Genomic DNA, 17,810 nt, shown 5'->3' with positions numbered 1-17,810 from the left:
ACTGGTGCAACCAAAACAATTTCAATTTTTGACCAAAAATCTATTTGTCGACTATTTCATGAAATCAAACCCAAATTGAAATATAAATCATACCAAATGTAGCCTTAGATATATGATGGAATTGTTTATGTTGTGGGAAAGTGGTGACATTTTGCATAGATGTGTTTGATATATTTCTACTAAAATGACTTAGTTGCTGACCTAAAACTTAAACATTGTAGGTATAAGATAACTCACATCAATTTGGAGTTTGTGCAAGTTGGGAGTGCTTCTAATCAAGTAGAGTCCCGCTGAGATCATATGCATATAATTAAAGCAGATTTTCAGATCCAATTTCTTCAAATGATAAAAAGTATTCGGAAGCCTCTTCGGTATCAAATCCGCAGCAAAGAACTACACATAAAAGAACATGCAAGAAATAGGTGTCTGAGAATGTATTTAAATGAATCAAGGGAAATGCACTAAATAATATTCATGAAATCATCTCACTTTCAGAAAATTCCCACCCACAGAAAGCATCTGAACACTAACAAGACTTCCAAAAACCTTCATCAAACGGGAAATTCCATCCTGCTTATGATTCATAAGTACTCCTTCGAAACCAAAACATTGCAAATTAAGAGATACATATGCTAGAAGTGGAGTGTTCTTGAAGCATATATTTTGCATACCCTTGCAAAAACCATCAACAACTAACTCTTGCAGCTTAGGAGCATAAATAACTAGGTCCGTGGAACCTGTAAACCCGACTATCATCAATCTCTCAAGTTTTGGGCACTTGGAAATCAGTTCCTCAATTGTGAAGCCAACACAGTCAACTTTATAAAGAGAAAGGCTCCGAAGGTACTTAAAGCATGCAAGCATTGGTGGACGTCTAAGTGTGCAAAAACTGAGTTCCAAATGGGTCAGTTTTTCACAAGAGTAGAGAGATGATAGTAAGTCATAACGCTCATACATGGGCTGCAGACAAAGGATTAATTTTTGTATATAGTTTCTCGACAGGCATAGCATCCACTCATCTATTATATCTGGGGAATTTGGAATACACAGATGAGAGATCTTGAACTTGCAGATTGGGCCTCTATGAAGCTAGAGAACTCCATCAATAAATCTTGCAAGCTTGTCATTTTGGTTTATCAAATCATCTCCGAGGGAACAATCAAATATAAGTTGTGGAAGAGTAACCCAATTATATCTCCACTTTTTCGATAAGATGCATGTTCTCACGGCTTCCATTATAGACAAACGAGAAAGGATGTTTTCTATGATGTTTGGAGGCATATCACTGATTTTATATCCATGTAAACTTGGACCCCTCTTCATCTTTGAAAGGGATGACATTTGCAAGTTGTGCTCTTAGTTGCTTCTAACATCCAACTAGGTTAGTAGATCGAACTCATCATCAATAACAAGTTCTTAAAAGGGGAGAAAAAAAAAAGGCAGATGACATGACACATGATCATCTATAAATGCTCATCAGTTTCCTCACAAGGGATGAGAAGTAGATTCAAACATCTATGAGAACAAAAGGAATGCAAAGTAAACCTAATGAACAGATTTCTTAGGGTTGCATGGATGGTTAAGAAGAAGCTAAAACTGTTTCCTTAAAACCTTTTCCATTAAATTTTGACTCAACTAGATCGGTAGACATACCTGTGGTTTAAACCCTCAATTCAGAGCTTAGTGATCAAGACCCTCTACCGGATTCACCTCTGCAACTGATCAAGCATGAAAAACGAAGATGATTTCTTCCACTACCGTTGTACCGTTTCACAGCATTGCTCCAATAAGGTTTTTAACTTTTCAACGGAGCGTTACTTTGGGATGGTCGATACATGCACAAGGGGGTTTTAACTTTTCAAATGAGCGTTACATGCATAGAGCTTATCCCCTGGAGGAGCTGTGAGCCCCCTGGCTTTTTTAACTATTAAACTTTTTTTTTGGTAAAATTTAACTATTAAACTTAGGAGAAAAGAAATCCTATATGAACAGTGTAAAATGTGATTCCCACTTTAGACTGTTTTCATGCAAGACAGACTCAAACGCATCATTCACACTGTTAGATGGACCATTGGATGGATAAGAAATTTCTTGAATGGAGAATATGTGTATATACACGTGCCTTCAACCGTTGGAAGGGGATGAGAAGTAGTGTATTGTACATGGTTATGTCCATTTAATGGTTGAAAGCACGACCGTGTACCATACACGATTGTGTATGAAAACCTATCCCAAAAAATAAAATGTAGAATATATCAAAATTTGAAGAAACTTCTCTATCAAAATATGCCATATAGAGCTATTTCCTTTTTTGCCCCTCAATGATCTATCTTTTTTCAAATAAATATCAAGGGGCATTTTGATAAGTAGAGTTTGACTGCAAAAATTAACCAATAGACACCTCGATTTTTTTTTCTTCAGTTTCATGTGACAGTGGTATGAAAAGATATGCTACTAGAGTGGGGATTTCTTAGATTGCAAAAATTAACCAATAGACACCTCAATTTTTTTTTCTTATTCGGTTTCATGTGACAATGGTATGCAAAGCTATGCTACTGGAGTGAGGATTTCTTAGAAGAACGCTTATTCATTATTGTTTCAATGTAAATTGCATAGACAAAGTCATGTTTTACATTGAATCACCTCTGCTCTTCTAATCTTCTACGGTACTCCTCAACACTTCACTTCCACCCACGGTCTTTGTCCAAGGAAATCCATTATCCTCTTTTTTTGCTAAAGGTCAACAAAGGAATATAACAAAATCAAATAGAATACAAGGAATTAACGTCTAGGCATTCTTAGACAAATACAAGCACACTATAGGAAAAAGTAGTCCACCTTCGACATGGCCATCAATAGACACTCCACCTATACCAACAAAATAATAATAAAAAAAAAAAACAGAAACTGTATTAATTAAACAAATTATAGTAGCTTGGCCTTGATCCATTATCCTCTTATTTGTTCATTCTTTGTGTAGAAGTACGTAATGTCCTCTCACTTGCCGCTTGAATAGAGTCAAAAAAGAAAAAGAGGGATTCGTATTGCCAAAAACTATCAATCTATTAGGCATATGCTTTTAGCAAATTGCTCGATAGATCTTCCTTCCATGAATCTTGTGTGATACATCCAAGATCATACGAACCAATCAGAGGCTACCACGTGTCCCGGTCCACGAAGTAACCGGTTCCAGAAGCAGGGGAGAACCAGCTCGGACGCAGGCCTCAACGAAGATCAAGGGCGCGGCCTCACCCACAGGCGCGGCCTCACCCGCAGGCGCGACCGCACCCACAGCCGCGACCCCCACGGGCGCGGCCTCACCCACAGGTGCGACCCCCTCGGGTACGGCCTCTCCCACGGGCACAGCCTCACTTCCTTGACGCGAGCTCTCTCCTCGAGCGCAGCCTCCTCACCACGGGCGTGACCTCTCCACGGGTGCGGCCTCATAGGCGTGACCCCTAAACATGATCTACACGGACGTCGAGACACCTAGCCTGTGATCCAGTCAACACTATAGACATACGCCACCTCCAAGACTCTAGGCCACCGCCTAGGAGTCACGTCGCCCAGACGGACTCAAACACCAAATGAGCTATCACCGCACACGCGGATATCTATCTATTAAGGATCCCAACACCACTGGGATACTCCCTCCCTCAAGGAGGCGACCAACCATGGAAGAGCCCTGCTACCCAGGGTCTCTATCCACTCTATAGCTCACTCGCCATCAAACTGGGACTCTCCACACCGCCATACTCTACTATAAAAGGAAAGGTATTCAACCCCATCAGAGGACATCTTAACTCATCTTGAATACTACTATTCATCTATTTGCTCAGAGAGATCTAACTTAGGCATCGGAGAGTCCTAGGCCGGAACCACACCGGTTCTCCTTTGTCACCCAGGGTCTTTTGCAGGTTGCGACACTCGAAGGACCGTTGAGCAATTTCTTGATGCAACAGATTGGCGCCGTCTGTGGGAACAACGCTAGCCATTACCTTTATTAGCCAGTTTCCATATCTGTTCAACTATGGCACCACGAAGCAAGAAGACCGCTCCCTCCACCAACAATAACCCGAGGGAGGGGAATGGATCACCTCCTCTAGAGAGCTCACGTCACAGAGCCAATGACCAGGACCATGTCTCTCTGAAGAGGGAGATCCCAGACGATGATCAAGTTACGGTAGTCGAACCCAACAACGAAGTGGTGGTGGAGGTGGTACCTGACCCCAACGCCCCAGGAACTATGGGTTAGATCAATGACCTACAACGATAGATCCTTGAAGATCAACGACTCTTCCGTGACTACCTGAGGCAGCGAGCAACATCCCACCATCGTAGGACGGATCCTTGACCGAAACAGAGCCCCAGGAGGTCCCCTCCCAGGGGTGACAGATCAGAGAGGCACACCAGGCAGCGGGGAGAGCCTTCCCAACCTAGGGGGAGATCGGCGGATCCTCCAGCATGGTTGAATCAGGGGAGAACACCATCACACCGATCCGTGATACCTAACCCTGAAGGGTCCATCCAGAGGTCGGTGTTTGATGGTCGACTAGGAGGAAGTCATGTACTAGGGCAAAGCCGGACTTACCGTGAAGCAAGCCCCTCGCGGTCAAGACAAGATTCATCACGACTTGACCCTTCACCATCTCACCAATAGTCGAGATGGGAAGGGACTTGCAGGAGAGGACGCTAACAAGCTCGCAGCGAGCGACCAGTCAGACGTGAAGGACAAACACGGGATGAAGAGCTAGACAAGAGGCTCCGAGAGTCGGACGAGAAGCTGGAAGGGTTGAAGAAGCAGACCAAGGGTGAGATACACTCAATCCCTGGACAGCACCCCTTCTCAGAAGAGATCATGTCAGCCTCACTCCCGTCCAGGTTCAGGTTACCCACCTTTGAACTCTACAGTGGTACCACTGACCCTAATGACCACATCAACTATTTCAGTGGCATGATGACGCTATATGGTGGATCGGACGTGGTATCCTGTCGGGCATTCCCTGCATCCCTCAAGGGTACAGCGACCTCATGGTTTTCCAGACTACAACCACGGTCGATTGGGTTGTTTGCAGAGCTATGCAAACAATTTGTTACCCGCTTTCAGAGCGGCGTCAAACAGAAGAAGACCACGGTCAATCTATTGAACGTGATACAAAACCCTGGAGAATCCCTCAGGGAGTATGTCAGCAGGTTCACTAAGGAGTCCTTAGAAGTCAGAGACCTAGACGACCAGACCCAGCATGCTGCCTTGGCTGGGGGCATCCGAGACATGGAATTGATCAAGGACCTGGCACGGAATGAGACCAGGACTATGAAGGAGCTCCTAGAGCGATGCAACGAGTTCGCTAACATGGCAGAGATAGTACAAGCTCGGAAGAAAGCGATCGAAGCCAAGCCGTAGGACAACAAGAGGTCAACACTAGAGGACCGTAAAGATAATAAGAGGTCAAGGACCGAGCGCCGGTAGGAGAAGGTCAACCGCCCATCTTGGAGAAGTGACCGTCGCCCAGAGAGGAGTGAGAGAGCAGGCAGTCCAAAGTTCACACCGTTGAACACCACCAGGTCCCAAATTCTTATGCAGATCCAGGACTGTGACCTAATTCGATGGCCACGACCCATGCTAGCAGGACCTGAGAAGCGCAACCCTAACAAGTACTGCCTCTTCGGCAAGGACTATGGGCACGACACAGAAGACTGCTACCAACTGAAGAGGGAGATAAAAGGCCTTATGAGAGCAAGGAGTTTGAACAAATACGGGAAGGGGAGACGTGATGGCCGTTCGGGCCAGGGAGACAGAGGTTGTGATTGAGAAAGAGAAGAACCAAGAAGGGAAGAAAGAAGAGTGGACCGAGATAGAGAGAGACCGCATTGATGAAAGGACAGATGTAGTAGAACCCAGCGACACCAAGGGAGCCCCCATCCTCACCATACTTGGAGGACTAGGGAAGGAATCAATCAGGAAGGCCAAAGCCCATGCCAAGTTCATGGGAGTAGCAGAGAAGCCAAGCAAGGTGGCAAAGACCGAGACGGTGATCTCCTTCTTGGATGAAGACTTGGAAGGTGTGAGCTTTCCATATGAGGATGCCCTGGTTGTATAGGTAGAGATAGCCAATCGACCCGTACACAGGGTGTTGATAGATACAGGGGCATTCGTGGATTTGCTTTCACTGGAAGCCTACTGCAAGTTCGGATTTGGAGACGATCAACTCAAGCCAGAACCCACCTACCTCCATGGATTCTCAGGTGCCGCAACCTCCATCAGAGGCACTATATAGCTACCCGTCACCTTTGGAGGGCATCCTCGACAGGTAACCATCATGGTGAACTTTATGGTTGTCAAGTCTGTGGTGTCATTCAATGGCCACTTAGGACAACCGTCTCTGATAGCCCTTAGAGGTGTCGTATCACCACTCCACCTGAAGATGAAGTTCCCCACTGACAACGAAGTGGGTGAAGTCCGAGACGATCAGAAGAAGGCCAGAGAATGCTACGCCACCTTCGTGAAGAAAAATAATGGCACCACACGGGGGATGGCACTGTGCATGGAGAACCTGGTCAGTGACCAGAGAGATGAACTAACAGAGAAGAGAGGAAGGCCGGTGGAGGACCTTGTCCCATGGCCACTCAGTAAAGATGACCCTTCCAAGGTCGTGCAGGTTGGCTCATTATTGAGCGATGAACAGAAAGAAGAACTGGGATACCTCCTCCAAGCCAATATAGATGTCTTCGCATGGTTGACCGATGACATGCCAGGCATTCCCAGATCTATAGCAGAGCACAGGTTGCACGTAGACCCAACCAGGAAGCCCGTCCAGCAGAAGAGGTAAAATTTTGCCCTTGATCGACAAACAACTATCAAGGAAGAGGTTGAGAAGTTTAGCAGAGCAGGATTCATCAGAGAAGAGAAATTCCCTACCTGGCTTGAGAATGTGGCCATGGTGCCCAAACCCAATGGAAAGTGGAGAATGTGAGTCAACTGCACTAACTTGAACAAGGCATGTCCAAAAGACGAGTACCCACTACCCAGGATTGACCTACTGATCGATGCCACCGCCGGACATGAGATGTTGAGTTTTATGGACGCCTACTCTGGTTACAACCAGATCCTTATGCATGAGGATGATGAATCTTACACCACCTTTCGAACAGACAAGGAGAACTACTGCTACTGTGTCATGTCGTTCGGACTAAAGAATGCAGGGGCCACCTATCAGAGGATGGTCAACAAGATGTTCGAGGAATAGATTGGGCGCAATATGGAGGTGTACGTGGATGATATGCTCGTGAAAAGCGTCCAAGCCCATCAACACTTGGGCGACCTACAAGAAGTGTTCGTCGTGCTGAGAAGGAACCAGATGAAACTAAACCCTACAAAGTGTGCCTTCGGAGTTACATCAGGGAAATTCCTGGGGTTCATGGTCTCAGTACGGGGAATAGAAGCCAACCCATCCAAGATCAAGGCCATCCAGGAGATGGCACCGCCCCGGATAGTCAGAGAAGTACAGAGGTTGAATGGAAGGATTGCTACCCTTTCCAGGTTCGTGTCATGGTCAGGAGACAAGTGCCTGCCGTTCTTCAGGACGTTGAAGAACCTCCAAAGTCCTAAAGACTTTGCATGGGCGGAGGAGTGCCAGAAGGCATTTGATGAGTTGAAGGAATACCTCAGGAGTCCACCACTGCTAGGGTGACCAGAACCCAATGAAGAACTACAGATCTACCTGGCAGCGACCCCTGCCACGGCTAGCGCAGTGCAGGTAAAGGAAGAGGGTAAGATACAGAGACCCATCTACTATGTTAGCCATGTGCTGATTGATGCAGAAACTAGGTATACCCGGATCAAGAAAGTAGCTTATGCATTGGTGATCGCGGCTAGGAAGCTACGGCCATACTTCCAAGCCCATACCATCATAGTCCTCACTGACCTACCGCTGAAGAAGGTACTCCACAAACCAGATGTCTCCGGACGATTGATAGCCTGGACAATAAAGTTAAGTGAGTATGACATTAGGTTCCAACCCAGGACTGCCATCAAAGGCCAAGCCTTGGCAGACTTCGTCGCTGAATGCACCTTACAAGAGACAGAGTCAGAAGCAGAGGAACCAGAAGAGCATGATCGAGGATCATGGGAGATGTTCGTGGATGGTTCGAGTAATGCCACAGGAAGCGGGGCTGGCTTCATACTCACCAGCCCCAAAGGATTTCGAATCCAGTGCGCTCTCCACTTCACCTTCCCAACATCCAACAACGAAGCAGAGTACGAGGTACTACTAGCTGGACTCCAGGTGGCCAAAGCCATTCAGGTCACACACCTATCCATCCAGAATGACTCCCAGCTAGTGGTAAATCAGGTGAATGGAGAGTATGAGGCGAAGGTCGAGTGAATGGTGTCATATCTAGCATGTGCTCAGGAATTGATTGAGGGGTTCATGAAGTTCGAGATGGTTCGAGTTTCCAGGATCGAGAACACCACCGTCGACGCCCTGTCCAGGCTAACCAACGATGAGCTCCATAACCTGGACAGTGCCATCTACGTCGAAATACTACATGAGCCAACATACCAGGAAAAGCAGGTCAATGTGATTGAAGAGGGGCCTAGTTGGATGGATCCCATACTAAACTACCTACAAAATGGTGTCTTACCAGAAGACAAGGTCAAAGCAAGGAAGATAAGGATGAGAGCTGCAAAGTACACCACTCTGGATGGAGTACTATACAAGAGGGGGGCAACAGCACCACTACTTCGGTGCCTAGGACCCAAGGGAGCCTAGTATGCCCTGGCAGAGGTACATGAAGGGATCTATGGAAGCCATATGGGAGGAAGAACCCTAGCCTATAAAATCCTCCGTCACGGGCTCTATTGGCCAAGAATGTAAGAGGAAGCCATACAGTATGTCAAGGCCTGCGAGCAATGTTAGTTGTTTGCCCCAGTGCCCCATCTACCCGCCACCAAGTTGACATCGATCCTCAACCCCATTCCCTTTGCTATGTGGGGGCTGGACATCTTGGACGACTTCACAGCAGCATCTGGTAACCGCAAGTACTTGGTGGTCGCCATAGACTACTTCACCAAGTGGGTAGAAGCGAAGCCATTGGCCAAGATCACAGAGAATGAAATGGAGAAGTTTGTCCGTGACGACATCATATACAGGTTCGGGGTACCAAAAATAATAGTCTCGGACACTGGAAAGCAGTTCAACAACCCCAAGTTCAGAGCCTTCTGTCAGAGCTACAACATTGACTATTGACCTGTTTAGGTAGCATACCCACAGGCCAATGGTCAGGTGGAGGTGACAAATAGAACACTGCTAGATGGAATAAAGAAAAGACTGGAAGGAGCCAAAGGGAAGTGGGTCAAGGAACTACTGAGTGTCCTGTGGGCATACCGCACCACAATAAGGACACCCACAGGAGAAAGCCCATTCCGTATATCATATGGCACAGAGGCACTAGCACCAGTAGAGGTCCTTGCCATGTCCCATAGAGTACTGCACTTCAATGAGAGAACCTACACTGATGGACTACGAGCAAACCTGGACTTCCTGGATGCAGTACGAGAGAAGGCACTACTGAGAAATGTGGCATAGCAGCAGAGAACAGCCAAGTACTACAACGCCAGGGTGCAAGAGCGCTTATTCCATCAAGGGGACCTAGTCCTATGGAGAGCAAGTGCATCACAGCCAAGGAAAGAAGAAAAGCTATCAGTAAACTGGGAAGGACCTTACATAGTTTCTAAGCAGATACGTCCAGGGACATACCGCTTGAAAACTCCGGGGGGCAAGAAGGTAGACCGTAGCTGGAACTTAGAACACCTGAAGAAGTACTACCAGTAGAACCAGCAGCAGCACCGACAGCACTAGCAGTAAAGTAGTAGCAGTAGCGGTAGTGGTAACAATAGTAGTAGCAGTAGATGGCATCACTATTTCAAGGATCACTGTTTCAAGGATAATTTGAAAAAATTTCATTCGAAGTAAAGAGTTGGTTTTGGAAATTTTCGTCTTCTTCTACTACTCAATCGAATCACTGCCACCAAGGCCCATTAGCCACCAAGGTCTGTTGACCACCAAGGTGTTATGCCACCAAGGCCTGTTGGCTACCAAGGTCCGTAGACCACCAAGGCGTTATGCCACCAAGGCCCATTGGCCACAAAGGTCCATTGACCACCAAGGCGTTATGCCACCAAGGTTCGTTGACCACCAAGGTGTTATGCCACCAAGGCCCATTGGCCACCAAGGTCCGTAGACTACTAAGGCGTTATGCCACCAAGGTCCGTTGACCACCAAGGTGTTATACCACCAAGGCCCGTTGGCCACCAAGGTATTATGCCACCAAGGCCCGTTGGCCATTAGGGTCCGTTGACCACCAAGGCATCATGCCACCAAGGCCCGTTGGCCACCAAGGTCCGTAGACCACCAAGACGTTATGCCACCAAGGCCCGTTGTCCACCAAGGTCCATTGACCACCAAGGCGTTATGCCACCAAGGCCTGTTGGCCACCAAGGTCCGTAGACCACCAAGGCGTTATGCCACCAAGGCCCGTTGGCCACCAAGGTCCGTTGACCACCAAGGCATTATGCCACCAAGGCCCGTTGGCCACCAAGGTCCGTTGACCACCAAGGCACAATGCCACCAAGGCCCATTGGCCACCAAGGTCCATAGAAGATGTAACACCACTAAGGGTTGCAAAAGTAAGAGAATCATCAAAACAACGAAGATCACATACATGCAACACCCACATCGAAGGAGGTAAAAATTTAAGTACATACAATCCAAAGAGAGATCACAGTAATTTCAAATTAAAGTTCATAAGCTCCAGAAGCACCACACAAGCAAAAGTCAAGAAACCTCCCCGGGGGGAGTTGCATCCTCCTCGGGAGGAGAAGCCATCTCAGCCTCGAGTGGGCGTGCCACGCCCTCCTCAGTAGGAACTGTGCCCTCATCAGGTCGAATGACGCCCTCCTCGGGTACCACAGTGCTCTCTCCCGCGGGAACATCAGAAGATGCAGCAGCGACTGAGGTCAAAGCCGCAACACCCGTAAACTGTGAGAAATCATAACCAGGGGTCTTCTCTAGAACGTATGCGGCCAAGTCCTGGTTCCCCTCGTCGTATATCCCCTGGTTCTCTCTATAGAACCAATCCGTAACCTCTGAAGACTTCTGAAACTCCTCCACAGTATGCTTGCTGGCCTCAATCAACTCCACCTCACGACTCTGCCTCAGATCTCGAAGCTCCGCCTCCAAGACACGAATCTGAGCTGAACTCTCAACCTCCACAACCTCACATCAGGAAGACATGGCTCTAAGCTCCTCAGCCAGCCTCCTCACCCGAACAGTGGCCTCCTCTCGGGCGACCCGATGCTCCTGGAGCTCCCTCTCCATGCCACATACCTTGCGAGTCTGCAAGATCTCCTGGAACGCCCTCTGCTCGAGATGAAGTATTGCCTCAGTAGTACGATGTTGAACCTGTGAACAACAAGAGCATTAGAAGCCAACCATGTAATAATACTGAAGACAAAAAATGGAGAAGTATGACTCACTGAAGCCAAGTCCTGATAAAGAGAGTTCACTAGAATCGGGTCACTCATCCCCTGAAAGGCCGCATGCTCAGCAGGAAGCCTCCCCAGATCCAACCACTCTCGAGGCACACCTGGCCACGTCAAGGCCGTACCCTCTGGAAGCTCCCAAGGGAGCACCAGAATGGACGGGGTCGGCAGGGCAGATGTCAATGGAGGCGACAGATCGGCGGACATATCGATGGAAGAGGCCACTCCATATGCGACAACAGGAGAGGGAAGGGAAGAGCTCGGAGCATCAACAACTGGCCATGGTTTCGAGAGGATAACCCGCGGACTACTCCTCATAGCACTGGGCGCACCAGGACCCCCTTTCTGCTTAGCACCAACGGCTGTAGTAGAGGAAGGTTTGGAGGTCGCAGAAGCCTTCCCGCCAGAAGATGAGCCACCCTGGGTGGCTCTCTTCTGTAGGTTGTTGCGAAAGACATTAATATCCGATCGAAGATCCATTGCACAACAATATCCAATGAAGACGTTAGATAAACGCAACAACTAAGGCACTAAGAGAAGGAGACAAACATAAAAGATCAAATACAGAGGACAATAGTCTTACCAGGACTCAACTTCCAAAGGAATAGGAAGGCCTCTGAGTCCAGCTCCCTGATGTTGAATGGATCATGTCCCAGACACTGCTTGAGGGAGTCGCCCTCAGAATCACTCAACTCAAGGCCGTTGTTGACCCTCTTGAGGTCGACAACCTCCCAGGTGGACCGCAGTGAGCATCGAGGGACCATAGCAAAAAAGAAGCGATCCCTCCAATACTTCACTGAACTAGTGATCCCCTCGAGGAGCTCCAAAGTGGAATAAGGTCCCTTGAGGACGCGACGAGCAAAGTGGTAACATCCACCGTCCCCCTTCTTCAACAGGTAAAAATACGAGAACAGGGGAACAGTGGCAGCACGCCCCATACGGGCGAAGTACACATAAAAGCCTAGAATAACCCTCCAGGAATTGGGCAATACCTGCCCAGGGGTGAGGTGCCAGTGCTCTAACACTAACTCAACAAAACGGGGAACAAGAAAGCGAAGACCCTGACGAAAGAAAGTGCGATAGAGACAGATTTCATCCGCTCGGTGGGAGAAGGCATATTCGTTGGGTCCGGGAATATGAAGCAAAACGTCTGAAGGAATATGGTACTCCTGGCGAAGGGAGACCAAATCTGAAGGGATTAGGATACTGGTAACATGACCCGACCTACTAGCAGGGCCAGCGGCAGCAGGCGCTACCCCAGAAGACCTAAGACCTCTACTAGGGCTAAGGGTGCTGGAAGGTCCAACTTCCCTATCACTAGCACTAGGGGAAGTCACTGTATCCACAAGAGAAGGTGACCCAGAGGAAGGCTCCCCTGAGGATCCAACCACGATCGTGGCAAGATCAGAGTCACTAGAAGATGACATGAACAACACTAGGGTAGATTACTTACTCAGAAAGTGATCTCCCCCAAAAATAAGAAGCTGACACCAGAAGGAAGAAGACCAGCCGCAAAGGTTAACCAACAAATCCATGAGAGGTAATTCACGGAGGGCACATCCAAAAAAATAAAAAAAACAAAAAAGAGGAGAGAATTTTTCACCTCAAAAGGATGGACGGACGCGACCTCAAGCGGGCGTAGCTTCAAACAGGCGTGGCCTCGAATGGGTGTGGCCTCTGATGAGGACACAGGCGCGACCTCTAGCGCAGCCCCTGGCATGGCCTGGTGTCATGGGTACGACCTCTAGCGCAGCCCCGGGTAGGGCCTAGTGTCACGGGTGCGACCTCTAGCACAGCCCCAGGCGCGGCCACTGGCATCACTAGCGTGACCTCTCGTACTGGCCCTGATGGGCGCCACCTCCTGTGTAGGCACGGGCGAGGCCGCGGGCACGACCCAAACCCGAACCAGGTTGGGTAAGATCAGACTTGGATGGGGGAAAACCTTGAACCGAGTACAATCCCACGATGAGCGTGACCACAAGCAAGGCACCAAGTAAGCACCATGCATGCACTAGGGCCAAGGACCAAAGGAGAAAAAGCCAACAAGAAGGTCACACTAATCTATGCTGCTTAAAGACAAACACATGATGGGCACCAAAAAGACAAAGGACAAATAAGTGCAAGGAAGTGACAAGACTTTAAAAAAGTGGGACACAAAAAGTGAGAGAGAGATGATGCGAAAAAGTAAGAAGTGAAAAGTGAAAAAGAAGAGAGAAGGAAGGAGATATATATATCTACACACAAAAAAGAAGAAGAAAAGAGTGTAGGAGGAGAGGTTCGAACCTACTACCTCTCCCACCTCACTAGAAGATTTACATGCAAGCCCCTCAAGAGAAGCTCGTTCACAACGGACCCCTCACTACATAAAAGCATTACTCTCTTGGACATTCTGGTCCAAGAGAGTGGGGGGCAAATGATACATTCAAGATCATACGAACCAATCAGAGGCTGCCATATGTCCCGGTCCATGAAGTAACCCATTCCAGAAGCAGGGGAGAACCAGCTTGGATGCAGGCCTCAAGGAAGATCACGGGCGCGGCCTCACCCACAGGCGGGCCTCACCCATAGGTACGACCTCACCCACAGGCACGGCCTCACCCGCAGGTGCAACCCCCTCGGGTACGGCCTCTCCCACGGGAGCAGCCTCACTCCTCGGGCTCGGCCTCACTTCCAGGACTTGACCTCTCTCCTCAGGCGTAGCCTCCTCACCAAGGGTGTGACCTCTCCACTAGTGCGGCCTCATAGGGGCGACCCCCAAACATGACCTACGCAGACGTTGAGACACCTAGCCTGTGATCCAATCATCACTATAGACATACGCCACCTCTAGGACTCTAGGCCACCGCCTAGAAGTCACGTCGCCCAGACGAACTCAAACACCAAAGGAGCTATCACCGCACACATGCATATCTATCTATTAAGGATCCCAACACCACCGGGATACTCCCTCCCGTAAGGAGGCAACCAACCATGGAAAAGCCCTGCTACCCAGGGTCTCTATCCACTCTACGGCTCACTCGCCATCAAACTGGGACTCTCCACACCGCCATACTCTACTATAAAAGGAAAGGTACTCAACCCCATTAGGGGACATCTTAACTCATCTTGAATACTACTATTCATCTGTTTGCTTAGAGAGATCTAACTTAGGCATCGGAGAGTCCTAGGCCGGAACCACACCGGTTCTCCTTTGTCACCCAGGGTCTTTTGTAGGTTACAGTACTCGAAAGACCGTTGAGCGATTTCTTGATGCAACACTGTGCCTTACAACTTATTATAGATACCAGTTGTTGTTTATAAGGCCCATGCTTAAATGAAACCAAGTCTAGAGTACAATATATGTTTGTGCTTCATTCGAATGGCAATCCTACATGTACATGTCTCCCTCTCTCGAGGGAGAGAATTGACTCACAATGGATTAAGTAGCGGTCTTCTCAGATCTCTAGGTAGGTTCAAAGCTACATGTTGGGAAACTTTTGTACACCCAGCCCTGCTCAGCTAGAGGCTGGTCTCTTCTATGTAGACCATTCATAGTTATACTACTTATTAACTATCATGCATCATAAAATACTAAATCCAATCCTAATCTAGGTAACTAGGCTAGACTGAGTGTAACAACCCCAAATTCCAAGCCTAGCCGGGCCCACAAGCCAGACCTGACTGGGAAGTCGGATAAGAAAATTATACTCAGACATTCTATTAAAAGTTACAGCGGAGTATTTAAAACGATCATAAAAAGACAAGGGATCTGATGGCCAATCTACAGTCATAATTATATCATTCTTGATAAGAGGCTACCCTATGGTAAGCCCTCCAAAATATACATTGAACCCAAAATAAACTGAAGTGTAACCTTCAAATTACATTTTTCATTGGGTAAAGAACCCACATAAACAAAATAAATAATTATAATGATGTATGAAAACAACATAAAAAAGTAAAGGATTTAAGAATCCTCTACGCCTCATCAGATTTGACAATACCCTTTCCTTTCTCTAGTCTTCCTTCATCTGTAGATGGTACACATTAAGGGATGAGCTATACATGTCACACCCCAAACCACCCCTGGGAGGATTAGGTAGGTGACCCGAATTGCACGCCAGCAATCCGCCAAATCCCATGGATCTAGAAGCAGTTAATCCATTCACATACACACATCCATAGTAATACAACATGTAAAACTCAGAGTACTACAGAAAACTATACTTACATTAAAATATAAAAGAAGCGTAGCAGTACACAAAATGATGATATATACAATAATAAGTCTGATCATTCCCTCGCTCACTCCCACAGACAGAATAGAAGGAACTACCATATACAACTTCTAAAACTAAAGAAAATATATACATATACAGGGCGAGATAACTCAAACCTCAAAAAGAAAAAGAAAGAAAACTAAAAGTAGAAACGGGGATAAACTCCGGTAAAAAACAAAAAGGAGTCCCCAAGACAAAAAGCATAAGCATCAGCATCAGCAGTAACACCCTTCATGGGTCATCATCAGTAGTCACCGAGAACACTCGTATCATCAGTACGACCTCCGTCGGGGTCCACACCAATATAGTCATAACCACCACGGCTCTCCTCCACGTAATAAGCCTCCCCACCACAGTGACATCTACCTGCAGAATCATCTAACAGAAAACATGTAAAACAGAGTGTGAGCTTCACCGAGCCAGTGAATGAAACATATCATCATGCATGCATATGCAATCATAACCATATGGATCCTACATGAAGTGCAGTCCAATTATTTATTAGCCACCTAACATCACAACTAAGGCAGGTTAGTGCTACAACAATCCCCAATACATGTATCCCTGGTGCAGGCTTTTAACCCCGTCCTGCGATACACCCATTGAGTTGTCAGAGAGGACCAGTCAGCTCCCGCATTCATTCACCAAGGTCATCCCAACCAGACCTTTTTCTCTTTTCTTTTCTTTTCTGGCTTATAGCCCGGCATATAGCCCATAATAACCTTTTCAGTGCATTCATATCTCTTTTCTTTTCTTTTCTCATATATATGGTCACTCCCACAGGCATCCAACACCTTAACCCCTGTTGGCAAGGGTGCATAGCACGGGTGATGAAACTCTAGCCCTATGTCTATATGGCATCGTATGAGTCGGGTGGTGTCAACAGCATCCCATTCTACGGGCCACCACAGGCCTCGTTTCCAAGCCGGCTACGACATCTAGTCTAGCATTCACATACAACATACAATGTCCATTTACAGAATCCAGTAATCAAACATATAATTGTTTCCAGGTTTTGAGATTTAATGAATTACATGAACACAATTCCATTATGTATAAATTTATTTCAGCATATAGATTATGTTATATCTACATACACGATGACATTCCACTCATCTTGGTCTGGTCCTACAGGTTCTGTTGCTGGTTCAGTTTCGGCCGAAGTCTGGCAGTGTACCTCAAGCGCGGGATCAAATCCTAAAGTAAGAAATTAGAAATGTGTTATTCAAAGTGTCAAACTATTTTGGAGGTCCTGGTACTGATCTAGGGTCATTGGTCTGATTCGGTGCTTAGTCTGGCATCACATAGAATTCTCCAGGTCTTGCACTGGGTCTTAGGGTCCATGTCCCGGTGCATCATCCAGAGATGTGGATCAGGGTCAAGTTTGGTATTTACCAGTGTGACAAGTTGCACATGGTCCCGATAGTCTCACAAGGCAGTCCTCAGGTCAGCAGTTCAACTGGACCATCACTGGTAGGGTTGCCAAGCCCTGTGGGGCCCACTTGGGTACCCAAGGTATACATATTAATGGACAGATGTGAGGAGGGGTATTTTGGTCATTTACCACCTCCTTACATTGTTCATGGCCCACTGGTGAAGGCCCACAGAGTAAGGACATCAATTCAGCCCATTTCTATTCTCTGGGCGATAGGGCAATCGCCCAGAGCCTGTTTAAAGCGTGAACAAGCTCCAAAACTTGGATTTTTCACCACGGGCAGTGCCAAGGTCATTCCTTCATGCATGTAGGAATGTTGTGGACCCATGAGGAGTGGATTCCATTGGTCCACATGGATCATGGCCTGGGCCCACCATTTGGCAATCAGGAGCTGTCCAACTAGCTCAGAGAACAGCAGCCCAGCTGTGTTCTAGCTTAAGGCCACAGTTTGGGCTTCATGCAAGGAGGATTCCATGAAAAATATGGTGGTGGAAAGCTGTTACAACACAGGGCTAGGTAAAGAGCAGCCTGTGTGCACAGATCCAAGCCCAGACTGCCTGTTCTGGGTGCAATA

The 17,810-nt window shown here is 47.4% G+C and overlaps 1 protein-coding gene across 1 annotated transcript; it reads right to left on the bottom strand.

Annotated features, from left to right (window-relative positions):
* Positions 1-480: 480 nt before the first annotated feature.
* LOC122665542 (F-box/FBD/LRR-repeat protein At1g13570-like) lies at positions 481-1,326 on the bottom strand. Its single transcript, XM_043861697.1, has 2 exons — positions 1,099-1,326; positions 481-960 (listed from the first exon to the last, which is right to left on the bottom strand). The coding sequence occupies exons 1-2, from the start codon at positions 1,321-1,323 to the stop codon at positions 481-483; spliced, it is 705 nt and encodes a 234-aa protein (XP_043717632.1). The 5' UTR covers positions 1,324-1,326.
* Positions 1,327-17,810: the final 16,484 nt, after the last annotated feature.

This window comes from Telopea speciosissima, chromosome 6 (genome assembly GCF_018873765.1).
Source record: "Telopea speciosissima isolate NSW1024214 ecotype Mountain lineage chromosome 6, Tspe_v1, whole genome shotgun sequence".
NCBI lineage: Eukaryota > Viridiplantae > Streptophyta > Magnoliopsida > Proteales > Proteaceae > Telopea > Telopea speciosissima.
Note: the sequence above shows the minus strand (reverse complement) of the source record. Positions and strands in the feature narration are given on the sequence as shown.

What these genes read in the sequence shown, in the direction of transcription:
- LOC122665542 (XM_043861697.1), bottom strand. Translation starts at nt 1,323, where the DNA reads ATGAAGAGGGGTCCAAGTTTACATGGATATAAAATCAGTGATATGCCT. An exon ending in TTGCAAGATTTATTGATGGA is followed by an intron (nt 961 to 1,098) that starts GTTCTCTAGCTT and finishes CTTTGTCTGCAG; the next exon opens with CCCATGTATGAGCGTTATGA.